Source organism: Euprymna scolopes, chromosome 15 (assembly GCF_053919585.1).
Source record: "Euprymna scolopes isolate OS-2025 chromosome 15, ASM5391958v1, whole genome shotgun sequence".
Lineage (NCBI taxonomy): Eukaryota > Metazoa > Mollusca > Cephalopoda > Sepiida > Sepiolidae > Euprymna > Euprymna scolopes.
The window spans coordinates 130,028,908-130,053,477 of NC_136496.1; the positions used below are offsets into that span (position 1 = coordinate 130,028,908).

The 24,570-nt window shown below is 33.8% G+C and overlaps 1 protein-coding gene across 1 annotated transcript in view; it reads left to right on the forward strand.

The window, feature by feature from the left end:
• The window catches only part of LOC145294138 (protein O-mannosyl-transferase TMTC4-like), a 166,433-nt gene that overhangs the window by 78,612 nt on the left and 63,251 nt on the right, over positions 1 to 24,570 (forward strand). The window contains exons 2-4 of the mRNA XM_080141244.1: positions 6,975 to 7,331; positions 8,033 to 8,243; positions 16,606 to 16,693. Coding sequence (XP_079997370.1) covers positions 6,997 to 7,331; positions 8,033 to 8,243; positions 16,606 to 16,693 — 634 coding nt within the window. The 5' untranslated portion in view covers positions 6,975 to 6,996. The remainder of the gene's footprint in view (positions 1 to 6,974; positions 7,332 to 8,032; positions 8,244 to 16,605; positions 16,694 to 24,570) is intronic.

Sequence of the window (24,570 nt, forward strand, 5' to 3'; positions counted from 1 at the left end):
AAACAACGAATCGCCTGTCTGCATATGCGCAATTTACAAACAGCATCGAAACCTGAACCCCCTCTCCAAATAAAACATTTCTGCATGAAATAATTGACGATTTCTTTTTTCTAATTTTTCAATATTATGTGTCCGAGAGATCGCTCTTTCTAACAGCACCATGTTCATGCCGCTTTGATGCGGATGAAAAAAGTTTTTAGTAGACATACAGACATTTGCCTTTTATATTAATAGACTAGCATGGATACCTGATGTTACCCGGGTGGACATGAAGTTCAATTTGGACACAGTTGCTATATTAAGGATATTAAGCAACTCCCACAAAAGAACAGTCGCCCAAAAAAAGAAGGTGACAACTTTCCCACTTTTTGTACTGGAACCCCCTCCCCCCCCCCCAAAAAAAAAGAAAAATAAATGAATAAAAACAAATTTTCTGTCAGTCAAAATAGCAGTGAGTGCCCAGGCGACCACAAAAAAAAAAAAAAATTAGTCGCGGTATGCAGGTTTGAACCTGAAACGCGAAAGGGAAAGAAAGAGAAGAACGTTATTGGCAAAAGCTTTTGCCCATCGGACCACGACGATTTATGATGTCATCACCCTGCAAAAGAACGTTTGATACGAATACATGACTTGTGAAAATGGCATCATGAAAAGTGACCCCCGCCCTCTTGTAAGAAATGGTCCCTTGACCACCACAGAATTAATCTTTTTTTTTCTAATTTTCACATATTATGCATCTAAGGGATTGCTATTACAGATGGTACCGGTTTTGACCTGGTTCGATGCGGCTGATGAAAGTTTGTAGTGGACATACGAACACAACCACACAAATAAATCGACATTTAAGATTTTATATAATAGCTTAGCATGGTACCCGGCGTTGCCCGGGTTGAGAGAAGTGCTATACTAAGGCTATTGAGCAACCAACTCCTTAAAAAAAAAAAAATAAATGGTTTCAATGAAAATAGCAGAGTACCCGTGCGAGCGCAAAAAAAAACAAAAAAAACATCAGCCGCAGTAGCCAGGCTCAAAACTGTAATGCGATGGAGGAAAAGAAGGTGAAAAAAATCTAACATGTTAGCCATCCTGCCCACAGCGACTTACGACATCATGGCAGATCGAAATAATGTCTTTTAAACATACATTGAGATTGCTAGGCATATGATGACTTGCAAAAATGTTGATGTAAAAACTGACCCCTCCTTGCAAAAAACGGCCCAGTTGATTAGGACAGAATTAATGTTTTTGGCCAATTTTTAGATATTTTTCATCCTAGAGATCGATCTTTCTAACGATACCAAGTTTGCCATGGTCCGATGCATCTGTGAAAAATTTTTGGCAAACACACATTTTGCCTTTTCTATTTTTTAGATGAATAGTAGACTTTAACTTTTATATATCCTTATTGTTCAGTTTATTAATTTTATCTTTTAGCAAATATTTCAGGAGGTCAATCCTAAGGTGAGTGGTATTGGTGCGAAAAGATAGAAAAATAAACTGCCACAGTTAGCATGTGACCACTGTAAGGAAATGATGGCACGCAAACCTAGAATTATTGGAGTATGAGGTGAAGCTGATTATGTAAATTTAGATGCTATGGGGAATCCAAAATGGCTGATTTTTTCCTCAAGAAAGTTTTGTTTTGCCTGCCAGGTCATTTACATGTTTTGGATTTTTATCGTTCATCTTTGTTGCTGGTGAAGAGGGACTGTTTTTGCTGCTTATGCATAGTGCAAACATTTTTGTCATCAGTGAAGAGAAAATAATCCAGCTCAAGTGTGTGTTCTTTCAACTCGTTTCATCCTGCTGATACCTAAGAACGGATTGATTAACCAGTCTGGTATTTTTATTAATAAATGATCCTGAAATCTTTCAGACATATCTCTTTGAAATTCTTCTAGGTGAGAGCAATACACTTGAAGGTCATCGTCTGCTCTTTTCTTAATCTAATTCTTAGAGGTTTGGGAACTGGTGGAGTTTATGACGGCTTAAGTTTCGTTTGAATAACTTACACTTAAACAGGAAGGTGGAGATAGCAGATTTGACTTTGATAAGGTTGACATAATTTCTTTGAAACTGCAAATTAACTTCATTGAATTTTGTGCTAGAAAACATATTTCCAATAGTTTTTCATTTCTGAAACTTTTCTTAAAGTGACTGAAAATATGCTATATTTTTGTCTGCTTTTTCAGAGTGCATTTTTTGTCAAATGTTGCAAAAGTATTTAAGGTTTCATTGTTTCGTTTGAAAACATTTTCTCACACAAGACACATACGTTGCTGCTGGTTCTGTGGTGCTGATACAAACCCATATTTCATATATTTCACACTAAACTACTTATGCTTCTTTTTTGCTTGCTGTTGGGTTGTCGTCCTTTATTCTGGCAAAAAACATTTAAGAAATATATATATATATATATATATATATATATATATATATATATATATATATATATATATATTATATATATAATGTGATATATAAAGTTAAAGTGCATGTATGTTTTTGTGTATAGGTGTGTTAGTATATGCGTATGTGGGTGGAGGGGTTTGAGTGAATGTATGTGTACATGCCCGTGTTCATGAAATAGTATGAACGCTTTGCTAAAAATGGAAACATATGCCAAAAAAGCCTATCAGAACTAACGTAGCATTTCAAGTTTAGCTTTTTTGAAGAAAGAAAAATGAAAAAAATAAATATTAAGTTTGTTGCCTTCCGAGGTTTCGAATGGCTCTGACTTTTTGTATACACTGCACAGTAACCCTTTTCAACCATTTGATACTGTTCTTACATTAATAGACTCCTAGTCTGTCATACTAATTATCTGACAGAATAGGAGTCTTTTAATGTATTTAAAAAATTCTGAATATTACAGGATTGAAATTAAAGTGAAATGTTTACAAAACTTAGATGAGTTGTTTGTTGACTGTGAGATTCATCAGTTTGACAACCGCTATTTATACAGCAACATGAGATTTTATTTATACAGCAACATGAGATTTTATTTATATAGCAACATGAGATTTTATTTATACAGCAACATGAGATTTTATTTATAAAGCAACATGAGATTTTATTTATACAGCAACATGAGATTTTATTTATACAGCGACATGAGATTTTATTTATATAGCAACATGAGATTTTATTTATATAGCAACATGAGATTTTATTTATACAGCAACATGAGATTTTATTTATACAGCAACATGAGATTTTATTTATACAGCAACATGAGATTTTATTTATACAGCAACATGAGATTTTATTTATATAGCAACATGAGATTTTATTTATATAGCATCATGAGATTTTATTTATACAGCAACATGAGATTTTATTTATACAGCAACATGAGATTTTATTTATATAGCAACATGAGATTTTATTTATACAGCAACATGAGATTTTATTTATACAGCAACATGAGATTTTATTTATACAGCAACATGAGATTTTATTTATATAGCAACATGAGATTTTATTTATATAGCAACATGAGATTTTATTTATATAGCAACATGAGATTTTATTTATATAGCGACATGAGATTTTATTTATATAGCGACATGAGATTTTATTTATACAGCGACATGAGATTTTATTTATACGGCGACATGAGATTTTATTTATACGGCGACATGAGATTTTATTTATACAGCAACATGAGATTTTATTTATACAGCGACATGAGAGAACTTTCTACTGAAAGAAAGTTCCATGAGAGTTAAGAATTGCAGAATTAATGGATAAAATCTTTGATCGTGAGTCACCTAGTACAAAGAAACACCAACAATTGCTTTTAGCGGAACCAGGTCAGTTCCGGTTGGATATGATAAAAAATGAGAATTACAAGATTAAAAACAGGCGTGGGAACCAAATATCTAAAGGAGTCGCAGTAGGAATGTTGATTCCTTTGAAGTTCACCAACGGACATAAATTTTGTGGAATTAGTATATATAGATATAAACACACACGCACGTATGTACACACTCAATAGTATCATTGCATTCTTACAAAAAACACACACCCACATATATATGTATATAACCTGCATACACGCACTTTCAGATATGTGTATTCTTTTGCATAAAAAGTTTGCTTATTTTCTCTCTCTCTCTCTCTCTCTCTCTATATATATATATATATATATATATATATATATGGTGCACTTAGATTGTGGCTTTACAGAATTGAGATTACGGTTTACTATTTAGGTAACGATCATTTTATTCTTATCTCAACCAAAAACTCTCATTTACTTCTGATCAAAGCTGACCTCTTAATCCTTAGGTAAAAGAGCAGCAAATCTTTTGAAATTTTATATTCATGATTTTTACTACTTATGTGATTTTTTTTTTTTTTATGGTTACCTCAAACGGTTTGGGGAGATGGTGTAGTACTGTAGCAACTACAGCTGAAATACTGTTGCCCTAACTGCCTATTTTTTAGTTACCCCTCCCCAACTGCCTATTTTTTAGTTACCCCTCCCCAACTGCCTATTTTTTAGTTACCCCTCCCCAACTGCCTATTTTTTAGTTACCCCTCCCCAACTGCCTATTTTTTAGTTACCCCTCCCCAACTGCCTATTTTTTAGTTACCCCTCCCCAACTGCCTATTTTTTAGTTACCCCTCCCCAACTGCCTATTTTTTAGTTACCCCTCCCCAACTGCCTATTTTTTAGTTACCCCTCCCCAACTGCCTATTTTTTAGTTACCCCTCCCCAACTGCCTATTTTTTAGTTACCCCTCCCCAACTGCCTATTTTTTAGTTACCCCTCTCCAACTGCCTATTTTTTAGTTACCCCTCCCCAACTGCCTATTTTTTAGTTACCCCTCCCCAACTGCCTATTTTTTAGTTACCCCTCCCCAACTGCCTATTTTTTAGTTACCCCTCCCCAACTGCCTATTTTTTAGTTACCCCTCTCCAACTGCCTATTTTTTAGTTACCCCTCCCCAACTGCCTATTTTTTAGTTACCCCTCTCCAACTGCCTATTTTTTAGTTACCCCTCCCCAACTGCCTATTTTTTAGTTACCCCTCCCCAACTGCCTATTTTTTAGTTACCCCTCCCCAACTGCCTATTTTTTAGTTACCCCTCCCCAACTGCCTATTTTTTAGTTACCCCTCTCCAACTGCCTATTTTTTAGTTACCCCTCCCCAACTGCCTATTTTTTAGTTACCCCTCCCCAACTGCCTATTTTTTAGTTACCCCTCCCCAACTGCCTATTTTTTAGTTACCCCTCTCCAACTGCCTATTTTTTAGTTACCCCTCCCCAACTGCCTATTTTTTAGTTACCCCTCCCCAACTGCCTATTTTTTAGTTACCCCTCCCCAACTGCCTATTTTTTAGTTACCCCTCCCCAACTGCCTATTTTTTAGTTACCCCTCCCCAACTGCCTATTTTTTAGTTACCCCTCTCCAACTGCCTATTTTTTAGTTACCCCTCCCCAACTGCCTATTTTTTAGTTACCCCTCTCCAACTGCCTATTTTTTAGTTACCCCTCCCCAACTGCCTATTTTTTAGTTACCCCTCCCCAACTGCCTATTTTTTAGTTACCCCTCCCCAACTGCCTATTTTTTAGTTACCCCTCCCCAACTGCCTATTTTTTAGTTACCCCTCTCCAACTGCCTATTTTTTAGTTACCCCTCCCCAACTGCCTATTTTTTAGTTACCCCTCCCCAACTGCCTATTTTTTAGTTACCCCTCTCCAACTGCCTATTTTTTAGTTACCCCTCTCCAACTGCCTATTTTTTAGTTACCCCTCCCCAACTGCCTATTTTTTAGTTACCCCCTCCCCAACTGCCTATTTTTTAGTTACCCCTCTCCAACTGCCTATTTTTTTGTTGCCCCTCCCCAACTGCCTATTTTTTAGTTACCCCTCTCCAACTGCCTATTTTTTCGTTGCCGCCCTCCCCAACCGCCTCCTTTTTGCATTACCCCCCTCCCCGATATCAAAGCACCACCTCCAGGGGGACAGTACTGCCCACTTTGGAAAACACTGCTCTAGAGGAAGACCTCCAGTGTGTAGTGGAATGGGGCCATAAAACTGGTTGGTAACATTTAATGCTGCCAAAACTAAACTTATTTCCTAAGAAACCTTCTCAACCACTGATGATTCCCTCATGCTCCAACAAATACATTAATGCAATTGCCAAGGCTGCTTTGAGGAAGGTAGGCTCTCTCTACCATGCTAAAAGGCTACTTACACCTGAGAATATCATGTATCTCTACAAGGCCACAATTCACCCATGCATAGAGTATTGTTGCCACCTCTGGGTTGGTGCATCTGCCGCTAGTCTCTCGCTCCTAGACAGGATTCCAAAAAGTCGCCAACCTAATAGGTCTTGAATTATCGAATAAACTCCAACCTCTGCCCCATCGCCGAAACATGGCATCCTTGTGCCTACTTTACAATGGCACACTTGCCGGACTCCAAGCACTAGTACCTCCTCAACGACAATACAGTCAGCAAACCTGACAAGCAGCAAAATCCCACCTCTACACTATAGATATCTCTAGATGCCATAAAACCTTCTCAAATAGTTTATTCTCTCAGACTGCTGCAATTTGGAATTCTCTCCCAAGCCTCTGCTTCCCTGATTGTACTGACATGCAGGAATTCAAATGTAATGTGAACAGACATCTCGCTGCCCAACTCCATAAAAGTATCCCTGCAAATCTGGTCCGAAATAGTAGGCCATTACAACTGTCCTATGCCTTATTAGAGTGAAATGATCAACAACAAAAAAAAAAGAAAATTCCTATGTCTGAAATGGGGAATTAAGAAAATCAATCTTTTTAATCATGTTATAAATATCTTTCAATGACACATCCAGGTATGGAAATTACATGAGCTAAAATGTAAACATAACCAAAATGAGAATAGTAGTCCAGATAATCTAAATTATGAATCCTCATCTAAAAAATTCTTGATCCAACCTTGTATAAACCATGTTTTCTTTTAATTTTCAGAAGGTAGAATGGTGCTGTCAGCATGAAAACCATTAAAAATGGACACCATCCAAGACCCGCAACCTCTTATTGTGTCCCAAAGTCCTTCAGTAATGATCATAGCGACGACTGCTTGCCAGTGCCGAAGCTTTCATTTATACCGGCTGCTGTTATTGTATTTATGTTGGGCACAGCATGTTTTGCGAACAGCTGCTCAGGGGACTTTGTCTTTGATGACACCGAAGCCATCCTCAACAATGCTGATATCAAATCCGATGCGTCTTTGGAGAAACTTTTTCGACATGACTTTTGGGGGACCAAGTTGGACTCCAATAGTAGCCACAAATCTTATCGACCTCTTACAGTGTTGACATTCAGGTAACCAACATTTTTTCTTTTTTTTTCCCCCCTCGTAGCTATTGAGCAAAATTGTTAATACATTTTAGGCCAACATATTTTTTAATTCAACTAGGTCTACCTGCCCAGTGTTTCATAGGGTGCCTTGAAGCCATTTTTATTTGTGTGTATTAAAAAATACAAACTTATATATAAAAAAAACAAACTTTAGTTGTAAGGTAGACAACTCTTGATATTCTTCAAATAAAAAAAATAGTTATTCCTTTTGCTGATTGTGATTTTTTTGTGCACCTCCTAGAACTACACATGACTAGCATTATACCTCAGTCAACAGGGTAAAAGTCGTTACAAGAACGGTTCAAGCTGTCTATTTGGGAGCCAAGGGAGGAAAATATTTGGAGGATGACTGATCTTAATCCCGACTCCTCCTTGATTTTCACTGAAGCCCTGTTAGCTGGATAGCTCTAGCATGTTGTTTGATGGGGGGGGGGGGAGATCTACTTCTGCTGGAACAAGGTTCCATACATATCCATTCTCTTTTATTTAAAACAGATGTTAGAAATGTACATTCAAATAAATTATTTCTACCTTGTCAAGCTATTTCTGAATGCATTGTAAGATTCAGATATTTTTTTTTTTTTTTCATACAAAAATCGTTAAAATGTTTTGCTTTTGTTTTATCTTTCGTCCATTTTTATTTATTTTTCTTTTTTTACTTTCAGGTGGAATTATTCCTTTGCCAATGGACTTCATCCGTGGAGCTTCCATGTTGTTAATGTAATTTTACATGGGGTTGTGTGTGTTCTTTTCTTAAAAGTGTTCTCGTGTCTGCTTGCCGGTAATACCGTCTCTTGTCTGAAGCAGTTCCCTGCCCCTAAATCCTCCTTCTTGTGTGCGTTGATTTATTCTGTGCATCCAGTACACACAGAAAATGTAAGTCTTTCGCTTTTCATCTTCAGTTTTTCACTCTCAGATGTTTCTCATCTTTTTTTACTTATTTATTAGAAGCAAAAAAAATTTATTGTTAAAATAAATGAAAATGGATTAATATTAGTAAAGTAATTGTTTTGATTGGATAATTCCCAAATTTTTTCCAATTCAATAAGTTAGCGATTCTATTCTAAATTCTTGATTCCAATACAATTACCGATTCTTTTAAAATTAGTAAATATTTAATAAAAGAATTGTTTGTTTTTTATTTTCAAATTGCTGTAAAATCCTTGTGCATATTGTTTTTGCAAACGTAAGAAACATAGACCAGAGAGGGAGGAAGGATTACACAAGTAGATCTCTTTCTTAATATATTTTCTCAGACGTTTTTCTTGTAATTGATTGAAACTTGTGAAACAACTTGAAATTTTTTTTTTTTTAAATCAAAATAAAGACGATTTGTCTTCGTTCATCATTACTATGCAAAATGAATTTTTTCAATTGAAAAATAGTCAATAATTGAGTATGTGAAAGGAAACTCGGATGGAGAGTTAAACAGCAGAGAAGAAAACCCCTTCAATCAAGTGTTTCGATTCTTAACTCCTTACACTCCACACTTACAGGTGGGGGGGGGGCACACATCCAGGTCATGACTCCCGGATGTATTTCTGCTGCCATGTTTTTTTTTTTTATTCTTACCCATACGTTTCAGATGCTTTTGTGTGAAATTAGGGAAAATAAGATATATGAAGTTGATCGTTTTTTATTATTCCTCCTTAACCAGATCCAGCAGCAGGAGATCTTCTCCGCTGCCTCACTCATTGCTTTCAGTGCTGTTTTTCATCTTCTGTGAGACGGACAGCTGTTTTATGAGATTGTAGGCAGACGAGCCTACAAATCCCCTTGCTCCCACTTCAACTGCAAATATGCTGATACTGAATCCAGCATCTCTCAGGCCCCTGGCTAAAGCAGCATACTGTTCAGACTTGTAGACATGAGCTTCATAAATCCTGTTCTCATGTGACACTGTTAATTCAATCAGAAGGATCTCTTTTGCTCCCTAAAAATGGAGCACTAAATCTGGTCTTAATCCATGCAAAATAAGAGTGCAAGAATAAAATATTTAACAAAGTCCCCTCATGTTAAAAACGAGTTTCTAAATAAAAATTTTCTATTTAGAAAAACATTTTTATGGAAAGAGCAGGGATTTTAACTTTTTGTGCCATCTCTCTATCAAAGAATGTTCTTATTTTTTTTATCCTAATTATAACAATTATGTTGGTTATTACATGTAATTGTTTTACTGTAGAAAGAAATTGATAAACAAATTTGTAGATTTACACACTTAACTAAATAACTACCCCAAAATTAAATTCTGTTTTTTAACTGATTATGTTTGAACACAAAAAAAACAAAAAAAAAACAATTTAAAGTGGGAGATCAGCTTTGCATATAAAATATAACATAAAATGATCATTTCCAGCCATTTTAACTTTTTGAGGATATTCATTTAACCTTTCTTCCACTAATCCTAAGTCCGACTGGCAAGGTCGTAAAACCATGCATAAGCACTTAAGATATATACCAAACCAGTGGGTGGGCCAGAAAAATAAAAATAAAAACTTGTGTGATCATTTAAAATCTTCTTATATTCAACTGTGAACTCTTTGAGAAGTGTCATATAGACTTTAGTAAATAAATGCAACAAGAATTTAAAAAGTTTTGATAAGGGGATAGGGAAGTGAACTCTCGAATATTTACTTTGTTTACTATAATTTCCCAATAAAAAATAAATTAGAATCCTTAGATTCATTGCTAAATATGGGAATGGGATTCCTTGCTTGCACTTTTTGGTTCTTTTTTAGTCTTATGTTGTAAATAAATAATCTTCTAATGAAATAAATACATGACTGTTTTAATTTTTTTTGTGTCAAGAAAGAATTTAAAAGAATCTTTTTGGGGGGTTGGGGGGGAGGTGATTGGAAATCAGGCTCAAATCTTTCTGATACTGATTCCCATACTCATATTTTGATTTTCCTTGTTCCAATTAAACGTCTCGGCGCTAGTAGATAGTGAAAAATTTTGCCAAAATTTTCATGGGGAACAGTTACATGATAACTTTTCAAATTAGATGATCAAATGGATTGAAAATTGGTTGGAATAAATTGTTCTGAGATAACAAAAGAAAATCATCCACTTTTTTTTTTGTTTTTAGTTTCTTTTACTTTTTTTATTTGCCAACTTTTACTTGCAACAGTGATTTTGTTTTAAAAAGGATATCAACGGAAAAAGTTCAAAGTTTAACATTTTTGATTTAAACAATTGGTAAAATGTCCTTTACTTTTAGTTTCTTCTGGTTCAAATATTAATGGAAATGGAAGAGTTGAAATCGATTACTGGATTTCCAATAAAAGTGCAATCAATATTTCATTTATGGCAGCCATTCTTTCAAAATAATCGATAGAAATCCTGTCTGTTTGAAAGGCTGACATGGCAGCGACTGTCATGGCTGATAAGTTCTTTTAATGTGGCATTTTGATATTATTGCTCTTCTACCAGGAAACACAGTGGAAAATTAGCTTCACACATTTTTGATGGAGGAGGGCTTTTTCAATGGCAAAATTTTTTTCTTAAAATAACGTTTTTTTTTTTCATGATGATAATCTGCTCACAGACTTATGATGATGCTTTTGGTTAAGATCAAATTGTAGTAGTAAGCCTCTGTTCAGTCTCAAGAAACAATGGATACTATCTGTAAGGGTGCCTGCCTGTGGAGTCAAGTGTGTTTAGCAAGTGTTGTGCAGTCGCTGCAAGCGCTTGTGCCGCCACGACGTAAACACCCTCGACAAACCCGACAGACAGCTAAATCTCACCTCCACACAGTAGAGATCCCTAGATGTAAAAGATCTTTCTACTCCAGTAGTTTCTTCCCCAGAACTGCCAGACTTTGGAATTCCATTCCAGGTCCCTGCTTCTCCAACTGTACTGACATGCAGAAGTTCTAGTGTAACGTGAACAGACATTTTGTTGCCCAAATCCCCACATAGTACCCCAGTAGATGTTACCCCTGATAATAGCCCCTATACCAAAGTGGCAATGTACCTTGTTTGGGGTGAAAATGTAATAAAAAAATTTTTTTTTTTAAATCCCTAACCACAACTCTTCTGAACAGATGTTGCTTTAGGCTAATTACAAGAAGTCCAGAATTATCATTTTTATCAAGCCGAAATAATAAGAGAGCTCACTCATATGATGCACTTAAATTTTGTGGATATACAAAGACAATAGATAGCAAAGAAAGTATGCGGGGAAAGGGAGGAGGTGAAAAAAAGATTTTGATAAAGGAGTATTTTGTCCATTGGTCACATTTTTTTTTTTTAAATGTAATAAATACACTTTTTTTAAATGTAATAAATACACTTTTTTTAAATGTAATAAATACACTTTTTTTAAATGTAATAAATACACTTTTTTTAAATGTAATAAATACACTTAAAAATTTGTTTGATTTTAAAATATCAGATCTTAACTACTTTTAGAAATGGAAAATATATCATAAACTAGTTGGATGCCCGGCGTTACTCGGTCATACAATACACTTAAACATGATATTTTAATTTTTGCAGATTGCATATGTATTATTATAGAATCAATTCTTTATTGATTATTATAGATTATGAGGAATAATTTGCCTGGTAGACTAATTCACAAAAAAAAAAAAAAAAAAATGTTATCAAGTTCCGTCTGTGTTTGTTCACAATATCACGTCAGCTGATATTTGTGCTTGACGATCTTAAAAATAGATTTTCTCCTCTTCTAGATAAAAAAAGAATTTTTACAGGGGAATATTTTACATTACACCAGCCAAGGTTACACCGGCGTAACAAAATATTCCCTTGTAAAAATTCTTTTTTATCTATAAGAGAAAAAAAACTATTTTTAAGATCGGATCTTTTCAATTTTCGATACTTATTAGAGGAATTTCTATACAACGCATATCTAAGAACACTGCCAGATATATAAATTAGCTTTGTGTGAAATTTGCAAAAGATAGGCCCAGGCGTTTCGGAACCTATGATAAAGGAACTCACACACACACAAAGTGACTTCTGTATAATAGTAGAGATAATAAATTTCCAACTAATAAATAACTGGAAGCCGAAACCTTATAGTCTTCAGTCTGAAGTTCTACCAACTGAGCTATTTGGACTTTATTATAAATAGAACTTTAAACATTACCTTAACAAAATAATTATAGCTCTGGCATGACATCATAGATTTATAACTTAAATCATGTTTCACAATATAAATTCAAAAATAATCAATAGTGAAAAAAAAATATGGGTAAACATTATTAATAGCATTGGGAACTATTTGAATAGTTTAAAACAATTAATTTTGAATTAATTATGTATTGAAAAACAATTTAGTATTTAATATATATTAAAATTTGGGTCCATAACACTGTAATTATAGTTGTTTTAAAAAATACATAACAGCTTGTTAGTGGGTTTTATTTTCAATGCATGCATTTTTATTGCTGTTTTAAATATATAATTCATATTTGAAAATATTAAGCACTTGAAGAAAAATATTTTTACCAAAGTGACTGGATTGGACATTAATTTGAAAAGACTTGATATACTCTTACTATAAAAAGAAATACTTGGATGATAGAGATTTTCATTTAAAATTAAAAAAACATCTTTTACATCTTTGGAAGGTTTTAAGAAAATTATATCCATTGTAATTGGGGAAAAGTCAGACAAATTACCCCTAAATTAAAAAAAATATATATTTCTACTATTGCAGTATATGGCATGCTTCATATCATGAAAACAGAAGAGTGGAGGGTGATTAGTTTAATGGATGCTGCAGCACGCTATGGAATTGGCTTTGCTGAGACTAAAACCAATTTCTCTCTTGTCAAATCTTGTACAACCCATCATCTTCTACTCCTCTTAGCAAGCAAAGAAACCATCACTGGTTTTATAACAATATTTAATTGCTTGCTGACCTTTGGGATCAAAGTTAGTGGTTAATCCTGACCCTTAGCTAGACTGTGTTAAACAGCATTAGATTGTTGCCCTATACCCATTAATTACTTCAAGAAATGATAGGATAATTGATATTTAATTGGGATCACTTTCTTTTCTCTCTCTCTCTCCTATTTTCATCTATATTCTTCTCTCTGTCTTTCCTTTCCTCTTTTCCTGTCCTATTTTCTTTTTCTTTTATTCCTCCTCGTCCTCATTTCCTTCTCTTCTTTTCCTCCTCCTTCTCTTCTTTTCCTCCTCCTTCTCTTCTTTTCCTCCTCCTTCTCTTCTTTTCCTCATTTCCTTCTCTTCTTTTCCTCCTCCTTCTCTTCTTTTCCTCCTCCTTCTCTTCTTTTCCTCCTCCTTCTCTTCTTTTCCTCCTCCTTCTCTTCTTTTCCTCATCCTTCTCTTCTTTTCCTCATCCTTCTCTTCTTTTCCTCATCCCTCTTTTCCTCTTTCTTCTCTTCTTTTCTTCTTTCTCCTCTTCTTTTCCTCCTCCTCCTCTTCTTTTCCTCCTCCTCCTCTTCTCTTCTTTTCCTCCTCCTCCTCTTCTTTTCTTCCTCCTCTTCTTTTCCTCCTCATCCTCTTTTCCTCCTCCTCTTCTTTTTACCCTCTTTTTTACCTTTTCTTCTTTTTCCCCCTCCTCTTCTTTTTCCCCCTCCTCTTCTTTTTCCCCTCCTCTTCTTTTTCCCCCTCCTCCTCTTTTCCCCCTCCTCCTCTTTTCCCCCTCCTCCTCTTTTCCCCCTCCTCCTCTTTTCCCCCTCCTCCTCTTTTCCCCCCTCCTCCTCTTTTCCCCCCTCCTCCTCTTTTCCCCCCTCCTCCTCTTTCCCCCCTCCTCTTCTTCCCCCTCCTCCCCTTTTCCTCATCTTTTTTTACTCATTTTCTTCTCTCCTCTTTTTCTTTTTTTCTCCTTTTTTCTTTTACTTTTTCATTTTCTCTTCACTTTTGTACCTTTCCCCTTTTTTCCTTTTCGTTTGCACTTCTCTATTTTTTATTTCTAATCGATTCTTATCTCTACAATATTTCAATGTTTTTTTTCTCTTTTGTTAGCAAATTCATGCATTATCTTTATCCAGACCCCTCTCCTCCCCATTGCACCAGCATTTATTTATGAAAAATCAGTTTCTTTCGAGTTTTGATGGCTCTCAATAATCCATGATCTTGTCTGTTCCTTCATCTCTCCTAAAGACTAACCCAGTCTAATAATTCAGAGCTTTACCAACTACAACAAGAAACAACAAAGGTGAGAAAGTACAACAAATGAACCCTGTTGAAAACAACAAACAAAGTAAAAAATAAAAAAAAAAAAAATGAAAAAAAAAAATAAAAATAAACTCATCGATGTCTTCTACAAATGTTAACAATTTATTCCTTCTTTCTGCTGGATTCTTCTCAACACTCAATTTGTTTTCTTTCAGTTTTTCTATTTCCTGATTTTTTTAGCATCACTTATTTAAATTCATATCTTCTAGTCTATTCATATACCTCTATTGTCACTGTTAGTTTAGTATTATTATGAGACTCTACTGCTGTTCGGAAAGGATGGAGAAAACGTATATATAATGGCAGGAAAGACCTGTTGACCAGCCAGAAAAGATAAACAGCAAGCCAGAAAGATATTCGACTTGTTTGACATCGCTATGGCAAAGCAGAATGCAGTTTGACATGTTGAATTCTTTCTTGGCTTACTTTTCTCAATAGCGTTAGTCGATGAACCATAAGATGTGTCACAGATAACCCCAGGATGCAGTTCACAATGAGGATCACTCTGTTGTTAAGAGGAATGGTCCAGGAAGGGAATTTGTCTTGATAGCATTTAAGGGCAAATTATATTAGTGCTACATAACCATTCCCTGGCGGGTTGTGCCATTTCAGAGAAGCAATCACGAAGTGGGGGCTGAAACTGCAAGAGTGGTTTCTTCTGATGATGGTGTAGTTCTGGATCCGGTATTGGAGCTGTTCTCTTCAAAGCACAAAAAGATTAAATGCTATTAAAAATGTATCATAAAGAATTTTTTTGTTGCTAAATGTTGATTATAAAAAGAGAAATCATAAGTGTGAGTATATTGGGTTTTTTTTTTTAATTTGTGAATGTTAAATAAAACGAATTTAAATAAAGAGTGTCAAGAAGAACCCAGCAGAACAATCAAAATAAAAATTTTCAGAAAGAAATGAGTGAAAACAAGACTAGTACAAGATATTATGTGCATATATGCCATTATTACTCATTAGACTGGGCTGGTGTTCGGAAGAGTTGGAGAAATATACCTCATACATTATTCGGGTCTTCTCATCATCTTTGATTTAATATCTGTTTTACATCCTTGCATGTTGTTGATGGATTTTAGAAATGGATTTCCGAATCAACTCTATTCAGGTCCTTGTTTATCACATTTTCTCACTTTCTCTCCTGTTTTCCTTGGCCAATGGAGCCTGCCACCTCAACTGTTTCATATTTCCTATCATGAGAATTTTCATCCTTTTAATATGACTAAGACAACTAAATCTGTAATTTGCACATCTCCCTATATTGTCCAGAATCTTCATCTGAGATCATCTGATTGTATTATTCTCACATTAGTGGGGCAGATAACTGAAACAATCTCTCACTTAGTGATACAAGCACCAAAATCGAAATTTGTCAAGTTTGTTTCTGCAGCCATCCTGAAAACTGCCAGCCATCTTGAATTTTCTGATGGCTAACGTTAAATGTATGTTCTGAACATCATTTGTGCCAATTTTGGTGCTTGTATCACGAAGTGAAAGATTCTTATGAAATATTGAGATAAGCTGTCCCACTTCATCATTTCTCTCCGCACCAAATATATCCTCAACCTTCACTGACCAGATTTCACTTCTACAAATTCTCACACTGTGTACACATGTCTGGTAATGCTCTGCTGCTTAGTAATGAAATTTTTTCATTCAACTTAATCCACACGCGCTTACTTTTTGCTGCTAAAGAAATCGGATTTATTAGGCTGCATTAGTGATCAAGGTTACAGGTTGTTGGGTCCTTCCATAGTTAAAAACATGAGATTACAAAATGAATGTAAACTGTATTATTAAACTGTTATTAAACTACAAGATTATGGTTATTATATCCTTCTATACTAATATTTATTAAAAAAAAAAGGAAAGTTTGGTTTTCATAAACAAATGTTTGTAATGATGTATGTATTTATATTAAATAAAAAGAAAAACTTTTGAAAATCACAAAATGTTTAGTAAACTTTATATGGTAGTCGGCATGAGTTTAAATAATTTATGTGTGACTTCAACCTCCCCCTGCTGTGGACTTGTTAAGTCTATCGCTCTCCATATTTCAGGTTGCTGGAATTGTTGGTCGTGCCGATCTGCTGTGTGCTTTGCTTGTGGGCATGTCTTTGTTATGTTATGTCCAGGCATGTCTCTCAGGTAGGTGTGTCTGTCTATGCATGGCAACCTTTCGCTTTTTTCCCCTCTCATTTTTTTTATTTACTATTTGATATTGTTTTCTGGCTTTTATGACACTTAAGTAATTTTATTTAAATCGAACAATATAGCAACAACTATAAATCTTCTTTTTTAGGTTAAACCATCTTTTGGGGTTTGTTTTCTTATCAACTGTAACCTCAGTGGTTACTGCTTGATCCTGCCATTTTATTTTTTATTTTTTTTTCTCCTTTTGTTTTTTTACTTTTCTTTTCTCTTTTCCACTTCTGTTTTTATGTTTTGTATTTTTGTCTTTGTTTTTTTTCCTCTTGTTTTTCTTTCTTTTTTCTTTCTTTTTTCTTTTGCTTTTTTCTTTTTTCTTTTTCTTTGCTTTTTTCTTTTTCTTTGCTTTTTTCTTTTCCTTTGCTTTTCTTTTTTTCTTTTTCTTTTCTCCTTTTCTTTTTACGTTTTTCTTTTTCCGTTTTTCTTTTTCCGTTTTTCCTTTTTCCTTTTTTTCCTTTTTCCTTTTTTTCCTTTTTCCTTTTTTCCTTTTTCTTTTTTCAATTTTTTCTTTTTTTCTTTTTCTTTTTTCTTTTTCTTTTTTCATTTTTCTTATTTTTTCTTTTTTCTTTTTTCCTTTTTCTTTTTTTTCCTTTTTCTTTTTTTTCCTTTTTCTTTTTTTCCTTTTTCTTTTTTTTCCTTTTTCTTTTTTTTCCTTTTTCTTTTTTTTCCTTTTTCTTTTTTTTCCTTTTTCTTTTTTTTCCTTTTTCTTTTTTTTCCTTTTTCTTTTTTTCCTTTTTCTTTTTTTCCTTTTTCTTTTTTCCTTTTTCTTTTCTTTTCTTTTTCTTTTCTTTTTTTCTTTTCTTTTTTTTCTTTTCTTTTTTTCTTTTCTTTCTTTCTTTTCTTTTCTTTCTTTTCTTTCTTTTCTTTCTTTTTTCTTTTCTTTTTTCCTTTTTGGTCTCCTGACAAAGGAGGAATTTGACCTAGTAGTTGGTTTCACACTTTTCTCAATAACCATGCCTTGTATATTTTTGAAATTTTGCATAAACATTAGTCATGATGAAAGTGGATTTTCCAGGATAACTCTAATTGTCCCCTCCCCCTAGGGATCATTATAGGGGTAAAATTGCCCCAAATTATTTGTTCGCACATTTTTCAATAATCACGCCTTGGAATTTTAAAAAATTTTGCACAAACATTAGTTATGATGAAAGCCAATTTTTCACTCATGGATAGGGACCTTGCATGTTCATCCCACCCCCCTTATTTTTTTCTTTTCTATTTTTCCTTTTTTTTCTTTTATTTTTCTTTTTCTATTTTTCTTTTTCAATTTCTATTTTATTTCTATTTTTTTCTTTTTCTATTTTTTCTATTTTTTCTTTTTCTATTTTTTTCTTTTTCTATTTTTTCTTAAATTTTTTCTTTTTTAATTTTTTTCTTTCGTTTTTATATGCTTGTTCCTTTTCTCTTGGATCTTTTTTTCTATTGCCTGCATACTCATGATGTGGAACTGACATTTCAGTTTTTCATAACTCATATATCTCATCTGCTGATTCTTATGTATTCAAAATAATGAGACACATGCGCAACTTTTTTAAAACAACCCGTCAAAAATACTTTTTTTTTTTAACACAGGTATCACCACATTATCAAGGCCAAGAGGCCACTCAAGGATAAGGGTTAAAGAGTGTACATTAGAAATTGGACAATATAGTAATAATTAGTAATGAAAATTCGGTAAATTTCATAACTTATATGGAACGGCTCATCAAGAACTTATTTACGTTAGACTTGAACACAGCCATATTGTAGTCAGCCGGAAAGCATTAAAACGGAAGACAATTCCACAGGCGTGCAGTTCTAAGAAAGAAGCTTTGTTCATGGAATCTATGTTTAGGTTTAGGCACAGATAAAGCATGTACAAACATTAATGTAATAAAATATGCATAAAAATATTGATTACATAACTGAAGTTATGGGCTTATAAAATTTATTTAATTTGTGGAATTTAGATCTTATTATGAAGTTTCTATTTATCTGTCCAAAGTTTATACATAAGATAGTTCAACTTCCTGAAAACTAGTTTGGAACAAAAATTGCCTTAGTCTAGAAAGATTTCTTCTCCTTTAGCTTAGGACATGATTTAACACTATTTATGAGCAAAATTGAGACACATTTTTAGAACCAGTTATGGGAGAGTCATGCAATGCTTTCTAAATAAATAAATCAGAAACTGAAAATGTAACGTAAATGTTGTTGTAAAATTTTTGTTTTAGTTGACTCATTTGTGACCTATTTGTGTTAAGAAAGAAATGTATTATTTAAAATAAGATTTAAATCAATTCATTTCCCATAAACAGTGGATGAGTAAAATAATCCTCGGTAGACATTTTGATTCTGAGCACAAACTAGGTACATAACCAAAGTGGAAGTAAGCACCAGAAATGCAGAAACTAAATATTCAACCGTTTCTCACTTCTAACCCTAACCCACTTCCTTCACTTTTCCCTTCTAGCTTTTGATGTTGGAGGAAAGTTTTTTTGTTTTACTGTTAATAATACGAACGGGTTCTGGAGAAGATTGGACCATGCCAACGACTGCTGGTCAACATCAATGACAGGAAATTTTTTTAGGACATATGGCCAGAACAGACGGCCTAACAAAAGATCTGCTCTTTGGTACAACCCTAGCGAAAGAGGACGTGGAAGACCAAAAACAAGAATGTCAGACAACGTGAAAGACATCGGACATTAGCATGGCTGAGTTGTTCAAAATGACGCAGAACCAGGGTTAATGGTGACGATTTGTAAAGAGTGCCTTGGCTGGTCAGTAATGACTATTCCGTCAAAGTGAGACTGCATAGAAAAAAAAGCACAATAAAATTACAAAACATTAATTTATTATGAACTGTTTAAAAAAAAATAATAAATGCGAATTAGTTATACAAATTGTTTTGGATGGATAGTACGATATATAGTATCTCAAAATATTTTGTTTTATTGATTTGATGGTAATATAATAATGATACATTGCAGCTTTAGATCTGTTTTTTTTTTTTTTTTACTTTTTAGTTTTGGAGTCATTTCAACATTCTGCTAGTCGTCTGCAACTTCATATAAAATTATCAAATTTATTTTCATTGATTTTCTCACTTAAACCAGCAAAGAGTCGCTTATCTGAGCGTATCTGCCACTCCTCACAGTGGTGCCTGGCTCAGTGCCATTTCCTCTCCATCATTTTTAGATAATGACAAAAATCACGATTGCTGTCTCATCCACGCTGATGTCGATGTGTCTACACTTGAACTCTTAATGAATTTGCTTTGTATCTTCTGCTGATTTAGATCCAGTCTTCTGCCTCCGCACGTAATGATACAATTAAGTTTGGTCTGAATTCTACCAGGTTTGCCTCAGTTCTTGAGACAGTACCCCCAGTATCATTACAAGTGTATTTTCGTGGACATCGGCAATATTACATACCTAATGTGCTTCAACAAGTCATATCTTTTTTATTTGTGAGTCAAATTTGATTGGATATGGCTGAAATTTTACAGGCTATATAAGCATAGAATTTTGAGTTATATTTTTACAACCACAGGAAGCAAAGTTACGACCGAGCAAAGTTGACAAAGAATATTTCAAAATTGATAAGATAAATTGATATATATCATCCATTTTATATAAATAATAGTTTCATAATTATTTTCATGTATAATATGTAAATATTTGATAATTATTAATTGTGCGGAAATTTCTTTAAAATGTTATCTTTTTATAGAAATTCAAATCCGTTTAACTACAGTCAGTGCATTAACGAGTTTCGTTTGTAAAAAAAAAAAATAAATAAAAAAAAAACTATTTTTTCTGCTTTCTAAGTACATGCGTTTCTGTTATCGTATTTATAGCTTCTTACTTGTACTGAAGGTAGAATTGCGATTTTAAGGGTAAAAAAAAACAAATATATAACAAATAAAAGGTACTTGTGCACTTATGCTACCATGCTGAAATAATGTTATTTAGAAACCCATTCTTAACATGGGGAAGGAAGGGTGTTTTGCTAACTATTCTGTACTTTCACCTAACAATTAAATGAAATATCTTGTGAAACTTTAATTTATTTTTAACTCGCTGTCAAGACAACTTTTTTGAATCTGTAAAACAAACCCGTTTTGTTTTTTTTAACTGAGGATATCTAAATAATAATAATAATAATAATTATGCGGTTCGATAAAGAATTTCATTGTGATGCATTTTGTAAATTTTTACCTTGTTTCCACCTTAACATTTTTCTTTAAAATGACTACCTTTTAAGGTTTTCCGGTATGCTGAAAGCGAATATTGCATTTAAATTTCTGCAAATAAGTAGTTTTCTGGATATTAAGCAATGTCATTTCTTATGTCATTGCTGGTGGCCATCTTAGTATGTGCATTTGCGCATAGTTTCTCAAGGTTACATTTGCGCGCTCGCACGTACCAAGATGGCCACCAGCAATGACATCAGAAATGACATTGCTTAATATCCCGCAAACTACTTATTTACAGAAAATTTAAATATGATATTCGTCTTCAGCATACCCTAAAACCTATATAAGGAATCATTTTAAATGTTAAGGTGGAAACGAGGTAAAAAATTACCGTTTTATTTTTTTGTTTACACAATTGAATTTTCAGTAAAACAACAGAATAGAAATGACAAAAATTACCATCAACTGGTGAATATATAGTTGTTGCTTATCAGGATTCCTGGTATCCTGGTACTGTGAAAGTTACATTGAGGATTCATGTAGAGTACGATTTATGGTTGCATCTCAGAAAATAGGGGTATATTTTGGGTCAGATAGGGAGGATTTACAAAATTGAAAATTGGACTGGTTGTCAAAATGCATGAGTTCTGGTCGACTATGGGAATTTCCATGTTTTACAGAAATCCAAAATCTATATGAAAAATTTTCTTCAATTTATTTCTGAGATTAATTCATATTTACTCAATTAGTCGACTATGGTATTTTCTATCTTTTATAGAAATCCAAAGTCTATATGAAAAATTCTTGATTTATTTCTGAGATGAATTCATATCTACTCAATTTTTTCTTTTCTTTGAGGGGAGTAGTAAATACCGGCCATGAATGCGCTTTAGGCATTCAATGGCTACACTCAAGATTAAGCTCTCCTTTGGTGAGGAGGCAGGAAAATGCCTACTCTCAATAAAGCTATATTTAAATACCACTATAATACTTAGTTTTGTTCATGAATAGACACCCACTGTATGATATCATGCGCCAGTTTAAAAAAATTGAAATTTGTGCATATTGCATAATCAGAAAGAGCATATAATTTTACATAAGAGTGCCAAGTTTGATGAGAATAGTTTGAAAAATAAATAAATGGTGGTGAAATTACCAAATTTCTTGAAATGTTGAGGTCCGTAATTTAGCCCACTTTTTCTAAAGAAAAATGTCCACGGAAAAGCATAAATTTTGGCACTTTAAATTCCCATAACTTTTGAACTACTGATTGTATCTTAATAATTCAAATGGTTTTCAAAATCTTTTACATAGCTCTTTTCATTCAAGTTGATAAAATAACAATTATCTAAAAAGAAAAAATCAACTTGTAATGCTACCCCTAGACAGAGATGATTACCACTGACCTGACTACATGATTTGATTTTTGGGTCAGAAAGCCACTTATGTAGGATTCTACTTACGTTGTCAAGAATTGCATAAATTGCCGTCAATCTCAACACCACAGCTCAGTTCTCTTAAACCAGAAAAAACAAAAAAAAACAATAAATATGGCTCAATATCCAATGTCCTGATACATCATAATTCATCCCATCATATATGCATTTGTATAAATGAACCTCAAAGAGACTTTTTGGATGTTCTAGCACATTACTCCTTTCTGTTTCTTGTAAAGTTAGTTCTCTCTATTACTCTAAACACATTATCACACCTAAAGTTTTTTTTGATCTCCAAAAATCTACTATAAGACTATGTATGAAGCATATTCGTGGTTGTCCAACAAGCGTTAACACTTTCAAATTTGAACAGTTTTATTTCGTCTCTAGTTATCATTTTTTTTTCTTTTAATTCCACTTTCACCCCAAACAAGGTATAGTGCCACTTTGATGTAGGAGGCTTCTATCAGGGATATAAGTTGCAGGGATGCTATGTAGGGAGTTGAGCACCAATCATGACCAAACCTGGCATGATGATCCCTCACCTAGGGATAGTGCACAGAATTTTCCAAGGTCATAGTCTATGTATATATACTCTCCTACAGCCCACACCATGGAACTGATCATGACCAAACTTGACATGATGATGATAGTCTCCAACCTAGCGGTGGTGCACACTATTTTTCAGGGTCAAAAAGTTAAGGTTGGGACTTTGCGAAATGGGTGCTCAAGCGTACAGCAAAGTCCTGCACAAAGTGAGGGTATTTTTGCTCGTAAAATATAAGAAAAGGACATTATCAAAAAATATACAATAAAAATTAACAAAATTATAAAAATAAGACCATCTTGCTTTGCATTTTTAATAAAAGAATAAAAAATAAGTTTTTATTCGAATTAAATGTATGAAAATCTGAAAATAAAATTATTGAAATCAAAACAGCAAAAAAAAAAATAAGCAAACATAATAACCCTGTTTGAATGTTATAACTTTATTTAAAATCAGAAAAACAAAAATAAAAAAAACAGCGAACGTGATGCAAAATAAAGAATAAGCAAACAAAAAAAATGGCATAAATAAACATGTTTAAATGGTAAAACTTCTTTAAAAATCACGGAAAATCAAAAAAAAAAAAACATTAAGTGTGATGGAAAAACAAAAAATAAACGAAAAAATGGCAGAAATAAACCTGTTTCAATATTAAAAATTTTTTTTTTAAATCCGATATTTTGCCTCGAACGTGCAATCTTAAGATAACGCCGCTGCCACTATAACCACTGGTCTATGATCGCGTGAGCGAAGTTAGTCCTTTTTTTTTTTTTTTAATATGTAAACTAATTCAAGAAAAAACGTTTTTTGCGCATGGGTGTTTGTCTAAATTGTCATGAAGGAACGATTTTTTGCTACTCTCGTTCGCGAACGACTATTTCTATAAGAAATAATTTACCGTTTTTTTCTAATTTTCACATATTATTCGACCAAGACATCGCACTTTTAGACGGTACTGGTTTTGATCCGGTCCGATGCTGCTGAGAAAAGTTTTAGGCAGCCATATAAACATACATACATTTAAACAGACAGGTGAGATTTATATTATGGACTAGCGTGGGTGCCCGACGTTGCCCAAGTGTTTGGAGGTGTGCGTGTTAAGCAAAAAAAAAGTGTTCGTAAGCAGGCAGGCTTGAACCCATGACGCGGAGGCGGAAAAGAAAGTGAAAGAAAACGTGACATCTTACTGCTAGGCTATGATGTGGCAGGAAGTGAAAAGTGTTCAAATTTAGCGATGTCAATCAAAAAGTTGACTTGCAGAAATGAATGGTTAAGTGAATGAGTTCATGCAGGTGCAGATGAGAACGTCTGGCTGTAGGCCAGTTAAGCTTCCCGCTTTCTGCCATTTTATTTGTTTCCCCACAATGTTTTAGAAAACCAGCTCCCCCCCCCAAAGAAGGGGGAGCTCTGGCAGTGTCTTAATGAATAGCAATTGTCTGATATGAAGGGTTTCCCTAACATTGATCAAAGCTGATTAGCTTCAAGGCATCCCTGACAGGAAAGCCAGGTGGCTGCATATGCTTCGATTATTTTTTTGTTTTATTTATACGAAAAAGACAAACAAACACGCGAAAGGACGGGAAGGAGGCAATTTTTTAAAACTTTATCAAAATAAAGATAGTGATGACGTCTGTTCGCAAATCATAGATATTAT